At 43.8% G+C, this 23,867-nt stretch overlaps 1 protein-coding gene across 1 annotated transcript in view; it reads right to left on the reverse strand.

Annotated features, from left to right (window-relative positions):
• Positions 1–23,867, reverse strand: part of tgfbr3 (transforming growth factor, beta receptor III) — a 100,658-nt gene that overhangs the window by 40,913 nt on the left and 35,878 nt on the right. Inside the window, exon 4 of the mRNA XM_061239107.1 lies at positions 3,130–3,267. Coding sequence (XP_061095091.1) covers positions 3,130–3,267 — 138 coding nt within the window. The remainder of the gene's footprint in view (positions 1–3,129; positions 3,268–23,867) is intronic.

Below are 23,867 nucleotides of genomic sequence, written 5' to 3' on the forward strand. Positions count from 1 at the left end.
ACCAACGTGAAGCCCTGTCTGATATTAGCAGATTGTTGTGTTCGCTGCAATTATTTTTCCCATAAATGTTCCATATACACACAGCCTTTAGCCTAAATATTTGGGTTGAGCATACATAGAGTACACAGGTGAACAGAACACATCAACATGGTGCCGCATATGGACATAATAAGATGGGCTTCCACAAAAATGCATTGAAAGGGCACTGCTAATATACACCCAAAACCCCCAAAGCTACATGAAGGTATGCACAGTGGATGTAGGAAGGTAGAAGCATATATCCCTGCTTATAGAGGTCATTGCCATGATCAAGCTAATCCGGGCTGGCCTCTTCATGTTGATCTCCCAGTGATTTTCTCATGCAACAGAGCAGTTTAAAGCCAAAAGATCCAGACCAGTCCATTTTCATTTTCTCATTAAGTCTTGCAGAAGGGCCCCCATGGATTCTCACTAAATATAGCCAGCGGTCCAGGAGGCCCAAAGCCAACTCCACTTACAATGCCCTTTTCCCAAGAACTATCTCTCAGGTTTTCTATGCGCAACTGAGCCCAAGATCACCATGGATCATCTCCATTCATACCCTCCCGTTTACAAGCTGCAATAAGCCTCGAAACCTATGCTTGAAAAACCATGTCAGGAAGATAACAATATCAGGGAAGACAGCGCTAGCAATTCTGTTCACAGATTATTACATGACATTAATGGCATTTGGCAGATGCTCTTATCTAGAGCGACGTACAGTTGATTAGACCAAGCAGGAGACAATCCTCCCCTGGAGCAACGCAGGGTTAACGGCCTTGCTCAAGGGCCCAACGGCTGTGCAGATCTTATTATGGCTACACCGGGGATCGAAACACTGACCTTGCGGGTCCTAGTCATGTACCTTAACCACTACACTACAGGCCGAGACGCAGGGTGTGCAGCTTTTGTTGTTACTTAATTGATCGAGTAAAGCAGTTAATTACACAGTCAGCACACCTTATCTGGTTTCTTGGGTCTGAATTCGTTGTTGATATTAAAGCGAAAACAAAAACCAGCACACCCAGCAGCTCTGGGTGCCTAAACCATCCTCAGAGATTACTTGGGTTTCCAGCAAAGGAAATGGAAAGTGTAGTGTAAGGGGGTGGGCAAACGTGTGTGGGGCACATCACTCAGCTGGAAAATTCAGCACCACAGTCCCCAGTCCGTAAGCAGCAACATGAATTACTGTTCAGAAGAAATTAGAGCCTCACGTTATTCATGACACACAGAATGCGGCCACACACTGTAGCCTGCAATAGAGATGATCAAGATTAACATGCACCATTAAGTAGGGCTCGAGCAGCTATTTTTATTTAAATGTTCCTAAAAAACAGTTCCTTTCCACAGCGGGACTGTAATGTGCTAAGTACCTCAAGACCACAGGAGGTGATATGAATGCATGCTCTTCCAATATACATGGATATTTCACCTTTCATGACAGGAATGTAGATGGGTACTGTAAACACTTCTAACATTTGAAGGAAGGAACTCATCTGCAATGCCAAGCCTGGCGTATTAATACATATTCACTGCGACAGCTACTCTAAGGAGGCAGCTGCTTCTTTGAGTGGATGTTGTGATAGTCAAATTGAGCAACAGCAAATGTGCTTCCATGACTGTTCTCACGACTATGCTAATAGTAACTACAGCCCAGCCTTTCATTTATACAGAATCGTTTTAATATGTATGAGAAGAATGTTAGGCTAAAGAAAGTGGAAACGCCTATGTACAAACACAAGCCAGATGTACAGTACAGTTCTTTTCAAAGACTTGAGTCGCGCGATTGAGATCACTATGAAGATTCCTTTCAGTGCTGTGTTCATCGATTCATTCAGTACTACTTCTGGTTAGTATTTTGCTTGATAAGATCCACACAGCACCTGTTGGGCCCTTGAGCAAGGCCCTTAACCCCACATTGCCCGCGGGGGATTTTTGCCAGCTTAGTCTAATTGACTGTAAGTCACTTTGGTTAAAAGCATCAGTTAATAACAAATTATAATTATAAATTACTATAAATTTGCACCAAATATTAAAATCTTAAAACAAATTTTAACCTTGGCTCTCACTTCAACTCGGTGGGCATCTGTTCAGCACGTGTCCATTTTTAATAATAAAAAAACCCATAATCCAGTCAAAAGAAAATATTGTAGTATGTTCTGAACAATAAAGAAACTTTCTTTATTGTTCAGAACATACTACAATATTTTCTTTTGACTGGATTATTTTTCATTTCAGTCCAAAGAACACACTATTTGGCATCATCAAGAAAGTAGAGGCTGAATAAATAAAATAAGAGTAAATATATCAATGTGTAATCAGAACTACAGAGAAAAATATAATTGAAATATATTAGTGGAACATTTGTCACTTTGACCTGAGATTTGAAAGATTTTATATGGATTGAAATATTGGAAGAATAAGCTTGCAGCTCAGCACCGAAATAACAAGAAGGCTACTGAATCAGTTTTTATTTTGTTCATTGATTCATTCTGAAAGTTTCTTCGGATCAGAACTGGATACACGTTTCATTCACTGATTGGCATTCCTTAAGAAGTCTGTATATACATTCAGTGAGTACTCTCAATTAGATTTTTAATAAACAAAGTCTGTCTCACTCAAAGTTTTTTTTCTTTCTTTTAACTGGGAACAATTCAGTGGACATATACTGTGGACATATTAGAAATACTCAAAGGGAACCTATTTGCTTGCTGTTACGGGATGATTAGATTAACTAAATTAACAAATCTTTACATGGCGGTGAATCGGTTCATTTTGTTCATGTAATCCTTCAGTTAATTACCGACGTTGGGTGGCCTGTAGTGTAGTGGTTAAGGTAAATGACTGGGAGACGCAAGGTCGGTGGTTCTAATCCCAGTGTAGCCACAATAAGATCTGCACAGCCGTTGGGCCCTTGAGCAAGGCCCTTAACCCTGCATTGCTCCAGGGGAGAATTGTCTCCTGCTAATCAACTGTACGTCGCTCTGGATAAGAGCGTCTGCCAAATGCCATTAATGTAATGTAATGTAATGTTGATGAATGTACAGGCAGAGACAGCAGGGGTCAGAGGGGAGTTGTATGGTGACATGGAATGTGTTAGTTATGACTCACGTGGAAGGTGCGTTTGATGCGGGGGGCGAGCTTCACTGTCTTCAGGTTCCACAGTACAGGTTCTGGGGAGTTGAGCACAAAGACGAGTGGCTTCTGGTGCACCAGCAGAGACTGAATGGGCCTCACATGCAGGACCACCTTCAAAGACCAGAAATACAAAGTTAGGGGAAAACAAAACACACAACACGCATACAGACACACACCGGCACAAACACAGCGTGTGGTGACTATCATTTGCCTTAGAGCAACTCCTCTCAACCGGGCTGTTTGCTTTCCATGTTTTCAAAAGTATTCAGTCCATTTTGTTCTGTTGACTTTTCCTGAGTAATTACCAAGCTTTCATTGACGGAGCCATTTTGTAGCTCTTTATCAGTATTTTTGCGGTCCTTGTCCCTGCTGAAAGCTGTTTATTTCCCTGGGAAGCAAAAAAACAGCTCAGGCTAAACAGCTGGTAGCTGGTTGACCAGTTCAGACCAGTTCCCTGCTCAACATGGTTTGACCAGTTCAAGCTATGTTCTGAAACAACTGGTAGCTGGTCATTTCAAGCTGGTCATAGCTTGATTTTACAGCAGGGAAACCGTCACACCGTCCATAAACTCTGTGTGGTTCCAGTTTCCCTACACTCTGGCTTGTGAGTGCACAGAAGGGAACCATTCTAAATCCACACCTGTATCTGAACACAGAAGTCTCCGCTGGCCGGACTAACAAAATACATTTGTGACTTGGTTACTGACAGCGAGAGTGCAGTTCCCTCTTTGGGGACAACTTTCAGGGACCCTCTATGCGAGCCGCCCTCATTGGGCCCAACGGACTGAATTTAGCAGCGTGATTTAAGGACTCGATGAGCACGGAAACCAAACTCCGCTCGAGACACGTTTTGATTTAGACCCCGTCAGAGGCTTGACTAATGGGCTCACTTAATCCAAGCCTGATCTCCCGTTGATCTGGAGGGCCGACGTTGCTGGGGTCTGATACAAGACTCTCACAGGAAGGCATGGCTTAATGAACATTGTGGAAGAAAAAAGCTCCAGTAACATGTAGCCACTCTCTCTACACCCTCCTGTTCCCTCTCCAGACACAGGAAAGGTCCAGGGCAATGCCAAGGCTAACTACATTAGGCATGGAGTAGCCTATGCTGTCTATTAATGCCATCCCCAATGGTTCATGACAGCGTAATGTGATTGACTTGAATTACCGCAATCCACCATTGCTTTTCGAGGCACAAGGGAAGCAAAAATAAACAATAAATAAGAACAAGTTTTCACTTTTTTTATGTAACATTTAATTTTCTTTCATAAACATGAACCCATGGTTGATGACAGTCATGATACAGAAATCATTGTTTACATGCAAATTGCATGTGTTGGACTTTCCATATGCTATTTTAATTAAAATATAACATTTTGTTCGCAAAAAATATGGAAAGGTTCTGGAAAGAGCAGAAGAATGAGAGACACTGCTTATGTTTGGGAGAAGCAACTGCTTTGAAATACAACATGAATGTTTCAATGAAGTTCAATAAGTGGGGTTGCATAACACATCAGGCACTCTCACACAAATAGCTGTTTTGTTGACAGCTCTCTATGTGGAAGACTTCAGATGCTTATCTTCTGAAGAGAACCTCCTGTTTTGGTCTAACCATAAATTAATAACAACAACAAGCTCCTGTTATGATAATGATAAAAAAATCACTAACTGAAGCTTACATAAATACAAATGTAGGAAGTTGTAGCTCTCAGTTACCATAAAATATCTAGGGCGTGAAACCTCGTCTAGACCCTACAGACACTATTACTCAACACAGTCCCTCATTTGCATGGGAACCAAGGGCCTGTTACAGATGGTCCTGAAAAGGAACCCACTAACTGTTCCACAATGCATAGTAGGACTGCATTTAATCTTTTAAATTGCCATCACAGAAAAACTGTTGAGGTGAACACAGAAAGATAGCGACCAAAGTTCCAGGCTTTACACACTCCCTCTTTCCTTAACCTGCCTGATGACCAGCATGCGAAAGCAATGGTCTGGCAGCACTTCACTCCCCCCAAACATGCATGCAAGCTTTCATCCCATGAGCACCCAACTCCCGACACAAAAACCTCCATTATCCACTACACGAAATGCCATTTTGGGGTAGACAAAGGACCGCTCTATGGAGAGCAGTGGTCAAGAGGAAAGTTACATGTTTATCTGCTGGCTGTAACAGACAGTTGGTGTTCAGGGCTGAGGCTGTGACAGTTTGGAGAAGCTCAGAGACTACAGAGTGCGGTTTGAAAGCCATAATCACAAGATCGAAAGGGGGAGGGGGTGTAAATAAAGGCATTTAGCAGCACACCCCATAAAAGGGCAGGAACAGCCATCATTAAAAACCCTCTGAAGAGAAAAGAGAATGGAAGAAATTACTAAATGCTTATCTCTGAGGGCCTTGGCAGTCACTCTACAAACACAGGCATGCGAGCGAGAGGCCACGGGCATCGCTCTGTGGTTTCCTTTGTTTTCTATCCCTTTTTTTGTTTGCCAGTGTGGAAAGTTTTGATGAGCCTCTAATCTATTTGTGCTTTCTCCATTGTCTGGCTTATGGAAAAAAATCTGTATTCCTCCTCGGAGAATAAAATAAACCAGTATGCAATCATACCTGCTAGTATTTCCTTGGCCTAACACTGCACCAAATGTTTCCAGAAAAACATAAAAAGTGAGTGAGAGAGAAAACGTGAGCAAGTCGAGGTTGTAAAAGTCATGGAATTTTACTATCAAGCACAAATAATTCCAAAAGGAATAAGCGATTCCAGACAGCATCAACACAGATTGCCAAAAGGAAAAATGACAAGTTCTGGTCAAAGTAAAACTAGTATGGCTCTGCACTAGAGCGATGGTTAACTATGACTGAATGACTTCTGGCTAAGAACCCTCCATATTTCTAGTGTGAATTAGCTTGGCACAAGTCCATCAGCCCATCAGGGGGCCATTACATTGAACACAAAACAAAGATGACATCGGGAGCATTCCTAATTTGAAGAAGGATTTTTTCAACAATTTCCAGGTGTCAGGATGGACACTTAACACAAGGCCTGAGCCAATAATTCTGCATAAGGATCCGTGTTTGAGGAGATAAGTTGGTGACTCCAGCAACTAAGACACACTCCCGCCCCCTTCCCCGTTCCAACAAGTCAGATGTCAGCATGCCACCAACAGCTGCACGGGCTCTGGGCTCCCAGAGGAAGACGTCTTCTTGGAGGCCTGAGAATCTCCACAGCAACCGGGCTACAAAAACAAGGCCGGGGCCAGAGACTCTGGCCTCTGCTAATGTGATTTAGACCGTCTCACACGACCAGGGCATGAAAACGGCACGGGAAAACAAGAGGGATCAAAGCCCAAGACACGGAGCCCTCCGAGGAGGCTTCAGCAGCGTTCGGTGAACCCTAAACATGTACATTCGGCTACGTCCTGGAAGCCCGGCGGGACGGAACGAAGCAAGACGAACGTGCAGCGAGGGGCTCATCGCTGGGATTTCGGGGTCTTTGGCTACGTTGCGCCGGACGTCCGCGATCGGGGACGGGCCCGCGTGAGCGGCGGTGGAGACTGGCCTGGGCGTATCGAGTTACGGCGAAACAAAAGCCCTGCCAATGGAGACAGCTGCTGCTGCCACCGTCACCGCTCATTCCATTGGACGGCCATCCCTGGCCCTGGAGCCGAGGAGGCGTGCAAGAATGTATTCCGCAAGGGTACAACACAGGGATGTGCCTTCGGAAATACACATCTTTAAGTTACACCAGCACTTGGATCTTCCCAAGCCGTTTTTCCATTAAAGCAAGCCAAGATAATGGGAAACAACCCATACAAGCAAGCTTTCCTACCAGACATACACTGAGGTATTCACACAACCAATGCAGCTAAATCAGTGAATCAGTAAAAAGTAAAACTGCCATGGTTAAAAAAACAACAGCATCGTCAGCCTGGCTTGTTTAATATCCATGATGTGGTAAGTAATCACAATTCAGGAATTCAAAAGGAAAGGCGAACCACAGTTTCTTTTAAAAATAGCTGACAAATTTTAAACTGGGTCAAGTACGTAATTTTTGGATTTCGATTAAAAAAATGTTGTGCTCAAATGATTTTGCGTGGTGTAACTGAGGTGGAGTATTTCATAGGTTTCTATACCTAGTAATGCATAGAAAAGTATTTGAATTCAAAACAATTATGCATTTGACCCAGGTGTGATCCATGCAATACCAGCCTTCAGTCACTTCATCAACAGGTGATGGCCAACAGGTGATGATCAGCAGAACATGGCTGAAATTCTTCAATGAGCAAGTGCTTAGGTATGACATAATTTTATGTGTGAAGGAATTTTCTTGAACAAATTATGGTGTCCAACATCATCTGCTATCTAATGAGTAGTTCATTCAGAAGGAGGCTGAAGTAGTGTGACTGGACTGGTTGATCCATGGCTTGATTGACAAGCACTCAATCTAACATCTTCCGGTTGAAAACAACCCCTTAAAAAATCAGGTGGCAATGAGTCCAAACCGACATCCTGAGGAACATAACACATAAAAATCACATAAGAATATACGTTAATGTAAGTAAACTGCAACTACCGGCTGGTACAAAAGCCAACCAACACAGGGGAGCCATCAGAACCTGAACCAAGCTTTGGAAGCTGAGATAGACAACAAATAAGCACAATGCATTTTGCACAAAGCAAAATGGCTTCCATTTGTTTGACCATCTGGAAATGTGAATGTATAAATATGTGGCAGGAAAGACAAGACACCTTAGTACTGTTCATAAGTCATTCAGTGTCATTCCCTGCCCTTCCTGCATATATAGCTCTGCTCCCGGAGGCTGTGACTCCCTGCTCCAATGGTCTGTTACATCCCGAAGGCTTTGCCCAACTGTCACTGGGCTTGTCTCGACATGCCCTCAGCACAGGAATTGTAACCTTTCACCCAGGCCGTGCAAAGAGGCAAAGGCAGATAGTGTTTTAAGAAGGAAACACCTTTCACATGAAGGGGCTTATATCAGTCTTATATCAGCGGATCAGCTGCGCCTCTTAAATATCTTAAATATACCAGCAGTTCCTGGTGTAATGGTCTTGGCTGTGTGTTGGGCAAAGACACAGTTGAAAGCACTTAAATTCACATTTTGGTCTGGTAGAAGGGTTTAAATATTGCTTCCTTCCCTAAAGATATATGCATATTTGTGTGTGGCATGTGTGAGTGTGTTTGGAGTGTATGTGTGTGTTCAGTAAATGCATGGATCTTGGGTCTTTTTTGGATCACGACAGACAAAGAGAAAAAGGCCATACCAATGAAAGGGGGAAAATAACACTAAAAAAGGACCAATCAGAAGAGCAGAACCTGCTGACTGCTTTCTTTATCGTGGGCTGCTGATTGGGCCACAGTACCTGGAGCCACTCTGCTGCACTTCGATGGCAATCAGTCTGCCTCCAGTCAATGAACATAACATAACATAAAAGAGCAGGCAGATAAGGCTAGGCAGCAGATAAGGAAACTGTATAGGGATACAGAGGTACATGGCTCCAGTGATACTTGCCAAAGATTATACCCAACCACTTACGAGTGTCTTCATCTTACAAAATACATCAGAATTGTGTCTACATTTAGGTCCATGGGAAAACAAAACAGGAAAGGAACCACATCATTTTGGGGATTTTTTTAAAGGGGGGGGGGGGTGTAACTGGAGTGGTGCAACAGCTGTTCTGCTTAAGCACATCAGTTTTGAAAGAACTTGTGCCATAGAACCAACCATAAACATGTAACCAAACTGCAACATCAGGTTTCCATTTGCTACTAGATAATTTTGTTACTTTTGCTGCAGTGCTTATATCTTTAAAACTGTGCCATGGATATACAGTGGGCTCCAGAATAATTGGCACCCTTGATAAATATGCACAAAAAGTGCTTTAAACTAAAAAAAGAATAGTTATTGACATAATCACAATTTTTCAATATGTGTAAAGTTGTGCACTTTATTAATGATTCAAATAAATAAATAATTTTGGCAACCCTGGTTTAATACTTGTGCAGACACCCCATGGGTCAGCCATGGGTCCTTTCCTATTATTTGTGATATGGTTAAGGAGATCACAGGGATGTTTAACCATTCAGCCATGCAGAACTTTTCAGAATCATTTACATCCTGGGGATACCCCCCTCTTTATTTCGGACCACAGGTTTTTCATAGGATTTAAGTCTGGAAACTGAGATGGCCATTGCAGACCAAAGTTGTTTTTACTTCCATTTACTTCCATCCATTTCTGTGTGGATTTTGATGTATGGAAAATAGCAACGACATCAGGATTAAAAAATGACTTGAAATGACCAAAGCTTTTACAGTGTTCGTTGTTCGACATGAATGTAGGAGTTGAATGAGAAGCATCTCGCAAAAGGGAGCCGGGATCCTTGTCCTGCTGGATAATCTACCCATGACCAAGACTCCAGATTTCCTAGTACGTTGAATTAATTGTGCCATTGATCTTAACTCGTGCCCCTGGAACACTGGCGTGGTATATTTGCGTGGTATATTTAGCCATTTGTGTATTTTTTTGTACCCATTACCCGACTTGCGATGGTCAATTACCATCTGTGTCTTCTGAATTGACAGTTCTTTGGCTTTTCCCATGCTGATGGTTGACAAATGGATTTTGAATGCTAGTTACTTCATTTTTTATACTCCAGTGAAACAGGAAGTAATTAAATTACACCATATAGTTCATTTAAACTGAGATTAACTAAATTAAAGTAACATTTTATTGCCAATTTCACTTTGTTTGATTTTATATACAATAATAGTAAGGGGTGCCAATCATTTTGGCACCTGTGGTTTTCTGAAAGAATTTGATTACTGAATAAAAAACATTGAAGCATGCATGGGTAAATGTATTGAAATAAAAGCATGTAGTCTTCCTGTGTGTTTGAACATAAAATATAGATCCTTATCCATGTTGTTTATTATATGCAGCCTTTTCTCTCTTTTTTATTTTAGGTTGCCAATAATTCTGGAGCCCACAGCATGTACACCCAAGACTTCACTCATCTGTCAGTCTATTCTACATTTAATTACTGGGGAAGCTGGTCGAACCCTGCACAGAGGACCAAAGGAAATTGAAAAAAACATTTCAGTAAGATGGCAATAAAATACATTTAAGCCAGTCATTTTACTGGAATAAATAGGTAAGCACAGGAATATGTAAAAACAATTAGTTCTTGTCTGTCATAGCATTTCTGATTCCAGGTAGAAGAAGCCCTTGGTCTTCAGCCTGGTTAATGAACAGCAGATGTGGAGCACGACGTCAGATTGAAATGTTGTTTCCAGCACCCAAACAACCATGACTTCCCGACAAATGCAACACACCTGGATCGATGAGAGAGGGACAAAAATGTTTTCGCCAAGCCAGAAGGCTTTGAGAATCAGCGGCTCTTCAACCAGGCCATTTCAATTAAATTCAATATGCTTTATCGGCGTGACAAATTTGTACATTTGTAATGCCAAAGCTTCTTAGATACACGGCAATGTATTTCACTCACTAGGGCTGGTCTGACTTCTCTGACGTTCCCGCTCCCACACACGAGAGTTTATAAAAAATAATAAAAAATCTTCATGAGTGTTCAGCTCTGGTAGAAAAGCAGCATTTCACTGTTAGTGCCTCCAGAGCCGTCTGGAGCAAAGCTATCGAAGAGAATCACCTGATGCAACAATCCACTGCAGTGCCTTCTGATTCCCAACCTAAAACCCGCATTCGATGCTTTGATTTACTAAGTCAATTAGGCTAACTCAACTGTTTATTTTGGTAAGTCATCATACCACAGTCAGAGACAGCAGAAGCAGTCATTGCCTAATGTACTGTAATATTCTAATCTCTACAGATGTTTAAAAAAGTGAAGGTAAGTTAAGCTGTTGAGCCAGTATTTTAATTATTTTGGTCTTTCACCAGTATGCCGGACATACAAGTGCTTATTTTTGTAACTGGGGTGGTTTTTCTTAGTGGGGCAGTGAATGTGTGCTGTCTGAGCTGCGGCTAAAGCCAATTAATCTGATATAGAGGGATTCACGGCAAATGTGATCAGATGAAAAAAAAGCAAATGGTAAATTCTCAACCAAACACGAGACAAAGTCTGAGAAGCAGTGTGAGTGGAGGGGTTGCATTCAGAGGAGGTCCCTCCAAGGGGTTCCCAGAGGTTGCTTTGGTCAGATTCAGTGTTGACTTAAATTACTGTATGTTCTCGTGTCTTTGATGTGATGATTGAACGTCTATATGCAATTCAGAGGTGAAATATGAGAAACAGAGACTGCCGGGATAAAGACTGTATGCATTAGTTTAGAGCCAGATCCACCAGTGGGCCACACAATTTTTTAATTTTTTTGTATTAATTTATCATTATGTATATATTTTTTAAATTGTGCAGTAGTCATAGGGTGCAAATAGCTTTTTCAATGGTATTTGTGGTCCCCAGTAATAACGCTTCTTGCACCGGTCGCCCACAACCCAACCATGGTTCATTCTTGTTTAGGGCCCCCCAAATCCTACAGCCAGCTCTGATGAGAAACTAGCCTGATTGTAGTAAGTTACCCTTTTCTACTCACTAGGGTGTCTAATCTTATAAAAATGTGCCTTGAAATTATTCTGCAATGTATCTGAATGTGGTACTATATTTACGCCTGCATGTTACGCAGCCTGGTGCTCAAATGGTTTATCAGGAGTCGGCCGGCACACAATGGCCTCTTTGTTCCTCTAATCTTGGCGATTGCTTTTCATTTTCCTGGCTGCTCCGAACCTTACATATTCACTCTGGCATACACGGGGGCGGTGCTGATGGAGCTCTGGTGCTTTGATGATGACTCCTCGTTCCAACGGCTGATGAAGTCACTGCTGCTAGGTCCATTGAAGCAAAGATCTTACTAACCTGGGACCAAAAGATCACCTTCCAACGACTGCTTCTACAGACTGCAAAAAGGTTTTTTCAAGTATGGTTTTGCTGCTTGGATGTGCAAGAGAAGGATGCTGCTGGTTTAACCCCTTATGGGCGGATGCAACCTACATGTTACATCTGCCTTTACAGACGGCTGCGATGGCAGCGTTGTATTTAATCATATGACTGTTTTTCAACACAGATGACCGTTAAAATGCATTGTGATTCGTCAGCCTTTCTATGGGTTTTCTACTGTATAGGGTGCCTTAGTCCATAATGGGTTAAGACGGTGTTTTTTCTGTGTGTGCATTACAGTGTATGAGCGAATAACTAATTTACCTCAAGTGTAGTTCAGGCCTAACAAAAAAATAGAACCTTTAACAGAATGTAAAAGAATCTCTGTGAAGTACTGTGGCTATTCTCCAACAACAATGCAAGCTGCTACAAGGATCCCGGCTCCCTTTTGCGAGATGCTTCTCATTCAACTCCTACATTCATGTCGAACAACGAACACTGTAAAAGCTTTGGTCATTTCAAGTCATTTTTTAATCCTGATGTCGTTGCTATTTTCCATGACTGTAATGGACAAGTGGAACATAGTCATATCAATGAGGAGCAGTCTTCCATGCTTCCTTAGTGAACGGGAGCGCCCACAATGGCCTGGTTCATCAGCAACAATTCTACGGAGCGGTCTTTGTGAGCGTGAGGACGTTGCCCTCGAGAGCCGCGTGCGCTGGTAATACGAAGGTGTTCTCTTTCACTTAATAACCCAATTTAACTGCGGAAACGCGATCGGAAACAGGCAACACATTGTGAAGTTAGCGCAGCTGTGCATTTCTTTCTGTTAGCGAAGGGATAACATGGTCCACGTCCTCTAGGTTATTCCCAGTATGACGGAGTTCATCATGAGCACGCAGGAAACAATTCATTTCTCTCTTTTTTTTATCTGAGAAACACTGGGAATCTTAGCGCATGCTCAGGTTTTCGCATGAGGACGTTCATCTTGAAGCCAGGAGCCAGCTGGCCAGGGGAAGAACCTGGCTCCCAGCAGCCGGTCTGTGCATGTCACGACTCTTTCGGCTGGTGGGGCCGCTCGGTGCCGACGCAGTCTACCATAACATTATGGCTGCAGTTGGTACCCAATGAGAAAGGTCTGAGCAAAGCCATGATGTCAGTTCCTGTGCATCTGTGCCATGTCACGGTTAGAAGTTCACTGCCCAACCAGGGGTAAGAGGACAGCGGAGCTTTAGCAATGCATAATGGAGTTTGTGTTCAGGTTGGTCCCTCTGCTGCACCAGGGGAATGACTGGCTAGTTTAAGCCATCAATCAAAAGTCCTTACCGTGCAGAGTAACGTTAGCCAGTGCAGACAGACCCACGACAGCAGACCTATTTTCTTCTCATGCAATTCCAATTTCAGTCCAAGCTCAACACCAGTAATGGCAAAATAGTTGCCTCATAAAGCAGGCATGATTGGTCTGGGTTATATGGTTTTATGTGAAGTTATGATAGAGAGAAAAGCCTCATTGCCACAATGAAGGAAACTATTTTGAAAGGCAACATACCTTCAAGTTAAACATTTATTTCTGCTACCACTAAATCTCCTTGGTTTTAAGAAAGGTATTTTATATTCTAATTTCATAGTTAACCTAATGGTAAACTGCAAACTTTAAATTTCTTCAAGCATAATATAATGAAAGCCATAAGCTCTGATTTGAAATTGATAAGAGTTGCTAAAAAAAAATATATCTGAATCTCTACTGATGAAAGTGTGCACTTGTAGCCATCAAGGAAAGAAAATGATAAACATGAACACTGAAGCTTGTTCAGCTGGGAAACCAAACCGGAATCTGCCAGTTTAATTCAATCCAATGAGTCCTCCTACACGAAACCACTCGCAAGACGGAAAATGAAGTCACTAAGAAGTGTGCTGTTTTGGACAGCGTTGTGAGGAGCTGCTTCCAGGCCTTACGATCTGACATGTGGCACGCAGCCTACAGTCAAGCTGCAGAGTGAGCCAATTACCCCCCGTGACTACAGTTGAGCGTAGTCCAGTTAGCCTTTTCGTCTGTTCAGGCTTTTCAGTGGACTACGCTGAGGAAGATTCCTGGGGGAAAGGCTGCTTGGCTGGAAGCTCTAGGTCAGGGCTACTCGACTCCAGGTCCTGAGGGCCACAGTGTCTGCAGGTACTTGCTCTAACCCATGCACTACACCACCTGATTAGACTAATTATTTTACCTGCTTGGGTCATGAAATAGGCGGCACGGAGTGGGTAGTACTGCTGCCTCACAGCAAGGAGGTCCTGGGTTCGAATCCCGGTCGGCCGGGGCCTCTCTGCGCGGAGTTTGCATGTTCTCCCCGTGTCTGCGTGGGTTTCCTCCGGGTACTCCGGTTTCCTCCCACAGTCCAAATACATGCAGGTTAAGCTGATTTGAGAGTCTAAATTGCCCATGGGTATGAGTGTGTGAGTGAATGGTGTGTGTGCCCTGCGATGGACTGGCGACCTGTCCAGGGTGTATTCCTGCCTTTTGCCCAATGTATGCTGGGATAGGCTCCAGCCCCCCATGACCCTCTTCAGGATAAGCGGGTTAAGATAATGGATGGATGGATGGATGGATGGGTCATGAAATAAGCTCAGTGGTGAAATTGGGTGATGTAGTGCATGGTTGCAGCAGATACTTGCAGAAACTGCAGCCCCCAGGACCTGGAGTTCAGTAGCCTGGCTCTAGGTAGTCCACTCCTATGCCGCCAGGGGACAGCTGGGTTGAGGAGCAGGGTTCCAAGCTGCTCCCACAGAAGTTAAAATTGCGGCCTGAATACTTCACCGATGCCAGGAGTGAGATACGAACAGGTCCAAGTCTCTTTTTCGTTTGGGCTTTCGCTAACCATGCAATTGCTTTTTTCCGCAAGTAATCCGCAGGCAGCCCCACTCCAAACCAATCAGGGGAACTTGCACCCTGACACATCTGCGGCCTTCCTGTTTTCCATGCTGGCCTCTTACCCATAAAAACATAATGTCACCTTTAAAACAAGATGCACATCTCTCTGAGGGGCAGAGGAATAACAGAAGAGGTAACATTTTACAATATCCCGTTCAATATCCTGTTTTACCAGAAACAAAAAAAAGGAAACTTATCTCACTCAAAAAAATAGGACTAAACAATGTATTGCAATGATCTCTTTGTACAGCAGCACACAAATCTCTTTCTAGCTAATAGCTGTTCAGTCTTGTATTTAAAAAATTAAAATACAACCACAGGCAAACACACTCAGTCCAATTATATTACTGAGGTATGGAAAATAATAATAGAATGTGAATGTGTCCAGCCCAATAGCCCAATGGCCTTTGTAGTATACCTTATGGGAACAAAATGGAGGCATGTATGTATTGTATGGACTGTTTTTTCAGTACAGAAAACATAATAAACCGGATTTCAGAAATAGTGAAATAAACTATTGTTTATTTCAGTTGTAACAAAAAAGTAAATTAGTTCAAATAATTATAACTCTATAAAGGGATATTTGCTGACAAAAAGTCTGTGGTATTTAAAATCCACAGAATTGTTTAAACACAATGTTCTCCGGACCTTTCAGGATGAGTTTTCTTGAGACTAATGAGGGCAATTTCCAATTGCATGCCTGAAAGCAAATTGTGCAGCAGCATTCACCAAAGAAACTTGAAGGTTCCACATAAACCTGGCTTCCGCACTCTTGCTGAAACCCACAAACCTCTGGTTGTGTGTCAGCCCCCCATCTCTGGTCAGCATGGCCTCTACAGTCCTGCTGGGTCGTATTTGAGATGTGAAGAACTAAATGTTTAAAAACAATCTCCTCTGAACCACTGACCAGCCACCTTTTTTTGCTGACTCAGCAAACAAGCTTCTAAGCTTTCTCTCCAAAGAAAACAGGAGAGAAGCCACAAAAAACAAGGCGAGAGGAATCAGTGTCGAGCTCCTTCAAGGGCCAGTTTGTTTCTCAGGCCAGCGTGCTGTTCCACAGGAGTCCATATGACATGAATGCCGCAAACATTTCAACACGCTCGCCGGCTGCCAGGACAGCCAACAAGCTTGTGTTGTGTCAACACACCAGACACCAACAGGCACTGGGAGTCCTAACGTATAAAATGCACGCCAACCCATATCAGTCACAGTTTACTTCAGTATTTGTGGTAGTTGGCATCAGTCACACATCTAAATCAACTCAGAGTAAGACATACGATACCTGAACAGTCAATACTGCCAGTCATACACTCCCAAAGCCAAGCAGTACTGGAACAAAACAATAACCATTAATGGAACATATTGCAACTTGATGAGATGCCCATATGGCAAATTTGGATTTCAGCCTACAGTTTGCTTCATGTACAAGCAGGACTCCATCTTGCCATGCATGCTGATGCACTGTTTGCACCTTGGCCCTTCCGAGAGCAGCAATGCTATGCCCCCTTTTGGCTTTCACCATTGCATTTTGACCCATAGTAGTAGCAGTAAATCACGTATCTGGTGAATTGTTTATGTTGAAGATGATCCGCCACCTGCCACTGAAGGTCAGGGTGGCTTTAGTGGATGAAACTTGACCATGGGCCTTGTTCCCCTGGCACTGGGAGAGGGGGAAAATAGGGGCTGAGCCCAATTTCAGGAGGGGGCAGCATACAGCTGGACGCATCTGTGCTCACGTCTCAGGTGCTGTGGGGGCTTGTAAATGTCAAGGATCACATCGCCGGGCAGCCAGCTGTTACCATTTATCCCTTAATACAACGCCTGTGTTTACAGACAAACTGTGGCGAAGCTCATTAATCTCCGCCCACACCGTGCCGTCTCTCTGCCAGCCACTGACCTATCGGGGGCCATCTCACAAACCTCATCTCACCCCTGATGCAGTCTCCTGCACGACACAGGGCTGTACAGGCAGGCGAGACTGCCAAACACCGGACAAGCTGGGCGGGAAGACAGAGTCACATTTCACAGGCATTTGAGCACTTGGCAGAGAGAAGCGGTTGGTTTCTTTCTTATTTTATTTTATTTTTTTCACAACTGCATCTAGTCATATACAGCAACCTGGGTGGGTAACAAGGTAGTGCAATTAGCATGAAGGAATAGGTATTGGCTAGAGAGGACTTAAAGTTTGTCATTGATCACATGCTTCTATGAAAACAGCTAAGATCAGTCAGAATTTGAGGGAAAAAGACAAAAAAACATGAAATAATAAAGCCGCAAAACAGTGATGTAAGATTAGTGATGTAAAAAGACCCTCCACTAGAGAGAACAGCAGTTCAGATGCTTATCAGCCTCTTATTTGCAATGTAGGGAAATAAAACACCAGCCTTCCCCCGGTCACACGCACAGTTTACAACCCTCACCTCACCAGAGACTCAAACAATAAAATGTATATTCTAACAATCCTTGATACCATTTCTCTACATCAAAAAATCATATTCTAATATAAGAACAAAAATATACAATTCAGAAGTAGCATGAATAAACACTTTTTTTTTCTTGGCTCACTTTAATTACACACCTTGGTATTTTAAGTGATACAGAAATATGTATGGAGCCAAATATCCCACCTGGTTATGAAGACCAACATTGCCAACATTGAAGTATATTCAGTAATCCATCAAGCCATTTCCGAGAAAACTACATTTTTGTTGGGACTACACCTAAGCAAATGTCCTCTTCTTGGTGGACATTTGCTTAGTACCAAACTAATCTAAAACATGGTAAGCTTCTTGTACGGGGTTACCTACCCTTTCCAACAAGGTATAATGTGTCATATTCAGGCGACGGACAGTTTAGGAATATCGCTGCATTTGCATAGCATAATGAATAAGTAGCTGTGCGTAAATATGCAACTTGCTATAGATTACATTACATTACATTATTGGCATTTGGCAGACGCTCTTATCCAGAGCGACGTACAACAAAGTGCATACCCATAACCAGGGATAAGTTCGCTGAAAGACCCTAGAGGGAAGTACAATTTCAACTGCTACCTGTACAACAAAGATAAGGACGAGGGCCTTTTTTTTTTTTTTTTGAGAACAAAGAAACAAACAAACAGAGCAAAAGTGACCAAAGTTAACTATCCAAACACTGCTTACCTAGCCAACTGAAAATACCGATACACAAAGCAAGTCACAGAGACAACAATTAAGGTTCACAGGGAGGTAGGGAGGGATGGGGAGAGGTGCTGCTTGAAGAGGTGTGTCTTCAGCTTGCGCTTGAAGGTGGGGAGAGATTCTACAGTTCTGACCTCAACGGGGAGTTCGTTCCACCACCGTGGAGCCAGAACAGACAGTAGTCGTGAGCGTGAGGTGGAGGTTCGGAGAGGGGGAGGTGCCAAGCGGCCTGTGGAGGCTGAACGAAGAGGTCTGGCAGGGGTGTAGGGTCTGATGATTTTTTGTAGATAAGCTGGGGAAGACCCTTTAACTGCTTGGAAGGCTAGCACCAATGTTTTGAATTTAATGCGAGCCATGACAGGCAGCCAGTGGAGGGAAGTAAGCAGGGGGTTGACGCGTGAGTATTTGGGAAGGTTGAAGACCAGACGAGCTGCTGCATTCTGGATGAGTTGGAGGGGTCTGATGGTGGATGCGGGGAGGCCAGCCAAGAGGGAATTGCAGTAGTCCAGGCAGGACAGAACCATCGCTTGGACCAGGAGCTGGGTCGAGTAGGGGGTGAGAAAGGGGCGGATTCTCCGTATGTTGTATAGGAAGAACCTGCAAGACTGGGTCACCGCCGCAATGTTCTCGGAGAGGGACAGTCTGCTGTCCATCACCACGCCGAGGTTCCTTGCACTGGGTGACGGCGTGAGTGTGGTATCCCCGAGGGAAATGGAGAGATCCAGATGGGGAGAGGTTTTAGCAGGGATGAATATCATTTCAGTCTTGCCTGGGTTGAGCTTTAGATGGTGGTTGTCCATCCAGCTCTGGATGTCCCTCAGGCAAGCAGAGATACGGGCTGAAACCTGCGTATCAGACGGCGGGAACGAGACGCAGAGTTGGGTATCGTCCGCGTAGCAGTGGTAGGATAGCCCATGTGCAGTGATCACAGGGCCAAGGGAGCGAGTGTAAAGAGAAAAAAGAAGCGGGCCTAGGACTGAGCCCTGGGGAACTCCTGTGGCGAGGGGCCGAGGTGTCGATACCGAACCAGCCCAGGCAACCTGGAAGGAGCGACCAGAGAGGTAGGACTCAATCCAGTCCAGGGCTGTGCCACAGATGCCCGTTGCTGACAGGGCAGACAGGAGGGTGGAGTGATCCACAGTGTCGAAGGCAGCAGAGAGATCTAGAAGAATGAGGACAGAGGAGAGGGAGGCTGCTCGTGCGGCATGGAGTGACTCACTGACGGAGAGGAGCGCAGCCTCTGTCGAGTGGCCCGATCTGAAGCCAGACTGATGGGGGTCTAGCAGGTTGTTGTTAGACAAGAAAGAACAAAGTTGAGTAGAAGCGGCTCGTTCTATAGTTTTAGAAAGGAAAGGAAGAAGAGATACCGGGCGGTAGTTCTGGATGATGGAGGGATCCAGTCTACTGTGATGTGGGCCCTCTTGAAGGATGCCGGAAAACAGCCGGAAGACAGGGAGGAGTTGACAAGGGAGGTGACAAATGGGAGAATGTCAGGTGTGATAGTTTGGAGAAGAGAAGAGGGGATAGGGTCAAGGGCACAGGTTGTAGGACGGTGGCAGAGCAGGAGTTGAGAAACATCAGAGTCTGTAAGGGGGGAGAAAGTGGAAAAGGAAGGGATGGGCCTAGAGGGGGGGAAGGGCACAGTGAGGGGGGCGGTGGTTGTAAAGGATCTACGGATGACTGTGACCTTCTCATCGAAGAAATCAGCAAAGTCATCAGCAGCAAAGGAGGACTGAGGAGGAGGAGGCGGTGCATTGAGAAGAGAGGAGAAAATAGAGAAAAGTTTCGGGGGGTTAGAACCAGAGTTCTGAATTTGTGTTTGAAAGTATTTTGCTTTGGCGGCAGTGACAGCGGAAGAGAATGCCGCCAGGAGAGACTGGTAAGTCGTGAGGTCTGAAGCGTCTCTGGATTTCCCCCACTTCCTCTCCGCTGCGCGGAGGCTGGCCCTGGAGGTACGGAGGGTGTCAGATATCCAAGGACTGGGAAGGGATGTGCGAGGTGGCTTTGAGACAGGCGGAGAGTCAAAGGCGGAGGAGAGAGATGAAAGGAGGGTGGCAGATGCAGAGTTAGTGGGGAGTTTGAAGAAGGATTCAAGAGGGGGGAGTGAGGCGATGACGGTACTGGCAAAGGAAGAGGGTGAGAGGGAGTGGAGGTTACGGCGGGCTGAGGAAGTGTGGGTGGGAGGAGGGGGAGGAGGATGGGGAGGAAGAGGGAGGGAGAATGAGATGAAGTGGTGATCAGATGTATGCAGAGGGGTAACCGTGAAATCGGAGCATGAGCAGTTCCTCACAAAGACAAGGTCTAGGACATTGCCCGCCTTGTGGGTTGGAGGAGAGTGTTGCAGGGAGAGGCCGAAGGAGTGGATTAGCGGTAGGAAGGCAGCAGCCTGGGAGGCTTCTGGGTGGATGTTGAAGTCTCCAAGGGGGTGCCATCCTCAGGGAAGGAGCCGAGATAACCCTGTAATGTTATTATACTGGCTACCGGGGCTACCGGGGCTCTGATTAACCAAATTTTGAAATAAAGTTCAATTTTAAATGTGACGCAGCTTGGATAGACATTCAGGTCAGTATTCCATTTTGGAGTGCTTTTTGGACACTTTGGGAATACTTTATAAAAACATACTCTCATATATGTGAATAAAACACATGTGAAGGCTCATTTTCTTTACATTTTGTATTTTAAAAAAAGAAAAATAGGCTTTTCTGATCATTCATGTGTCTAGACAAAAATATAAGGAAATGTTTTGTATTTGGAGAGATTTGGAGACAAGATGTTGTACACAAGTTGACATCAAGTTTATGCATAACTAATAGTTTGGGGTTGGTTGATTTTGTATCTTTTCTGTATACTGTATTGTACATGCTCGGACATAACTTTGTTCTGTCTCAAATTCATGAATGGTACAAGCCTTTTCTTTAAGTCTTCAACAATGTGTGTGCAGGAAAGTTTTCGAGATATTTATATTTGAATAGGACTAGTACAAAATAGGTGGAAATTGCCCTCTAGGGGGGAAACGTGGAAAGGGTTAAGGACTGACTCAGCAAAGCAAGAATCATATCATGTATAATGCCACCATGCAACACGTAGGTCTAAGAGAAATAAATGACTGTTGTTAATCCATGTGTACAGGAACTCATTGGTTGGGACTCCAATCTTTGAAAATTGATTTTCATATCAATTTTTTCTGTCATAATGATGAATCCTAGACAAAAGTCCCTTTCACAAGTTGCTAAACAGCAGCGCACATACATGACACACACTTCAATTCTATTCACATTTTATGGCCTCTAATGAAACTCTTAACACATAAACAGGGTTAGAAAATCCACTGTAGGCGTAGTTGCACCTATGACATTTTGTTTTTAAAGTGTTTTTTTCTTCCAGGTGCTAAACTGTTTATTCCTATTTATGGATACATGACCACCTTGAATCTCGAGAGCATAATCATAAAATCAAATGTCAAAAGAAAATGTATTTTTTTCTTCTCTGGACTGTGAACCCAGCAGGAAGTGACTTCATGTATTTGAGAGTTTTGCCTTGGGTCCAGTAAAAACACTTGTAACAAATCTGCCCACAAAAAGACAAATTAGTTCTAGAGTGTTTTGCTATTTTACTAATGAATAAAACATAACATGTTTGGCAGATAAAAAATACTGCTTTTGACTTGTCTGGACCCTCAGGCATCAGTACAAGGGAATGGCTTCAAATCTCCATGACAAGCTCAGACAGCAAAGTGTTTTGCACATCCCTGTCTAAAGAAACAAGAACACTTAAATACTGACAACGCACATCCACAGGCAAGGAAGTCTGTGTTGAGCCAATGAATCATAGCAAAGCTAATATAAACAGTGTGAGCTGTGCCATTTGAGAATCTAGAGCCTGCTCTGAGAGATTGACATTTTTAGCCCAATAATCTCATTTGCTCCTTGTTGCTGTGAGTGCAAGCTGCAGCAGATCAAGGAACCAAGCCTTGGCAGACAGGCCAATGATGAGGATCCAGCTAATGAACAGTGCGAGGTAAGGCAATGCCAATTATTTATTTCATGGATGGACTGGTACCCCCAAAACCAACTGAACAGTCATCCATTTCCTTTTTTAAGACATTACACTACTACTACTGCTACACTATGGCTACTCCTACTACTACTACTACTAATAATAATAATAATAATAAATGTGTATTTATTCATATTGTTTTTTTCTTTACAACAATTATAAATAAAACACGTTTTGAATACTTAACTTTGTGTGTGAAAGTATGTATACATGTTTAGTAGGCAACAGTTTGCCAAATGATACACAGATAATGGGGCTCATTCCTTTCTTTGGGGGTGGGGGGCAAAAGGGCACAGTGGGTTGTTTTTGTACGGAGATAAGGGAGATAACATTTTTTCTGCTTTTGTTTCACACAGTGGAGGCTCAGACGACAATCAGATCTTCCACGGATGTTTACAATCTTCTGCTCCTTTTGCTTTGGCCGGCAGGCCTTTCTTTAGCTTCCTGTCCACAACAGGGGAAGGAACCGCTGCCATTTGCATGGCCCCTGATTACAATGTGGAATGGGGGGGGGGGGAGCACGGAAAACAGTGGGCATCTGAGGAGCAGAAGTGGGATATGAGGGGTGACATGAGACAGGCCTGGGTCAAAAAAAACTGTTTTTGGATTGAAATACGTTTCTATGCTTTACTGAGATTGTCTGGTATATTGGAACCCATGAAATACTCTCAAAAAGTGCAAACCCCACCTTCTGGTCCTTGTGGTTGGCTCAATTGCACAATCAAGATCAGTCACGCACAGAAAAGTATTTTAAGCCAAAACCATTATGTATTGCAATATATACATATTATATACAAATTATAAAATAAATACATTAATTTGACCCAGGTCTGGACAGTACGCAGTGATAGAAGAGAGATTTCTTTGTAGCCTACCACATGGATACGTTGCTGGTGAGGTAAATCGCAACGGCTGGAGAATGCAGCATAATCCGCTATTGTCTCCAGAGGAAAGGTGGATTTCAGTTTGACCTGAGCTCAGCATCTGCAGCCAGGCGAGTAAAATGCCACCCCACCCCCAAACCACCCCTCCACACCCACCTCTCGATCTAAGGTCTGATAGTGGTTTAGCTTCGCCCCCAGTGAGGCCAGATATCTTGGCTGCTCTCACGAAAGGGGGTTAAAATCATCCCGAAAACCAGCTGGGCCCTCTCCAAAGTAGCCTGCTGTTGTTATTTTTGGGATGTGTGCAAAATGAAACATTATGGGACTCATCTCTCTCTCTCTCTTTCTCTTTCTCTGCCCCCCCACCCACCGCCCCAGCCCCCCACACCCTCTCCCATTCTGGCTAACAAGGTTCAGATTGCCTTTTAATCTCCAGCACATTAAACCTGAGAAGCTGCACTCCCAGGGTTTAACATTCTCTTAGAGTGGGGGCTCCCATTCGAAGCACGCGGAGCGATAGTAAAATAAACAAGAAATTATGCACCATTCCAAAGCTGCTTGAGTCAGCACTCCTTGCAGCCAGAAGCCTCCCAGCAATTATTGCATCAATTAATTTGGTAAGGCTGCTACAAGCTGATCCCCATGCTTTTCCTCCTACCCACAGTAGAGGGGAATGCTACAATGCTAATCGCTGAACAATATGTACAAGCACAAGCGTTTTCTGCAGATACCTTTTATGGCTCCGGCC

The sequence above is a fragment of the Conger conger genome, chromosome 4, assembly GCF_963514075.1.
Source record: "Conger conger chromosome 4, fConCon1.1, whole genome shotgun sequence".
Lineage (NCBI taxonomy): Eukaryota > Metazoa > Chordata > Actinopteri > Anguilliformes > Congridae > Conger > Conger conger.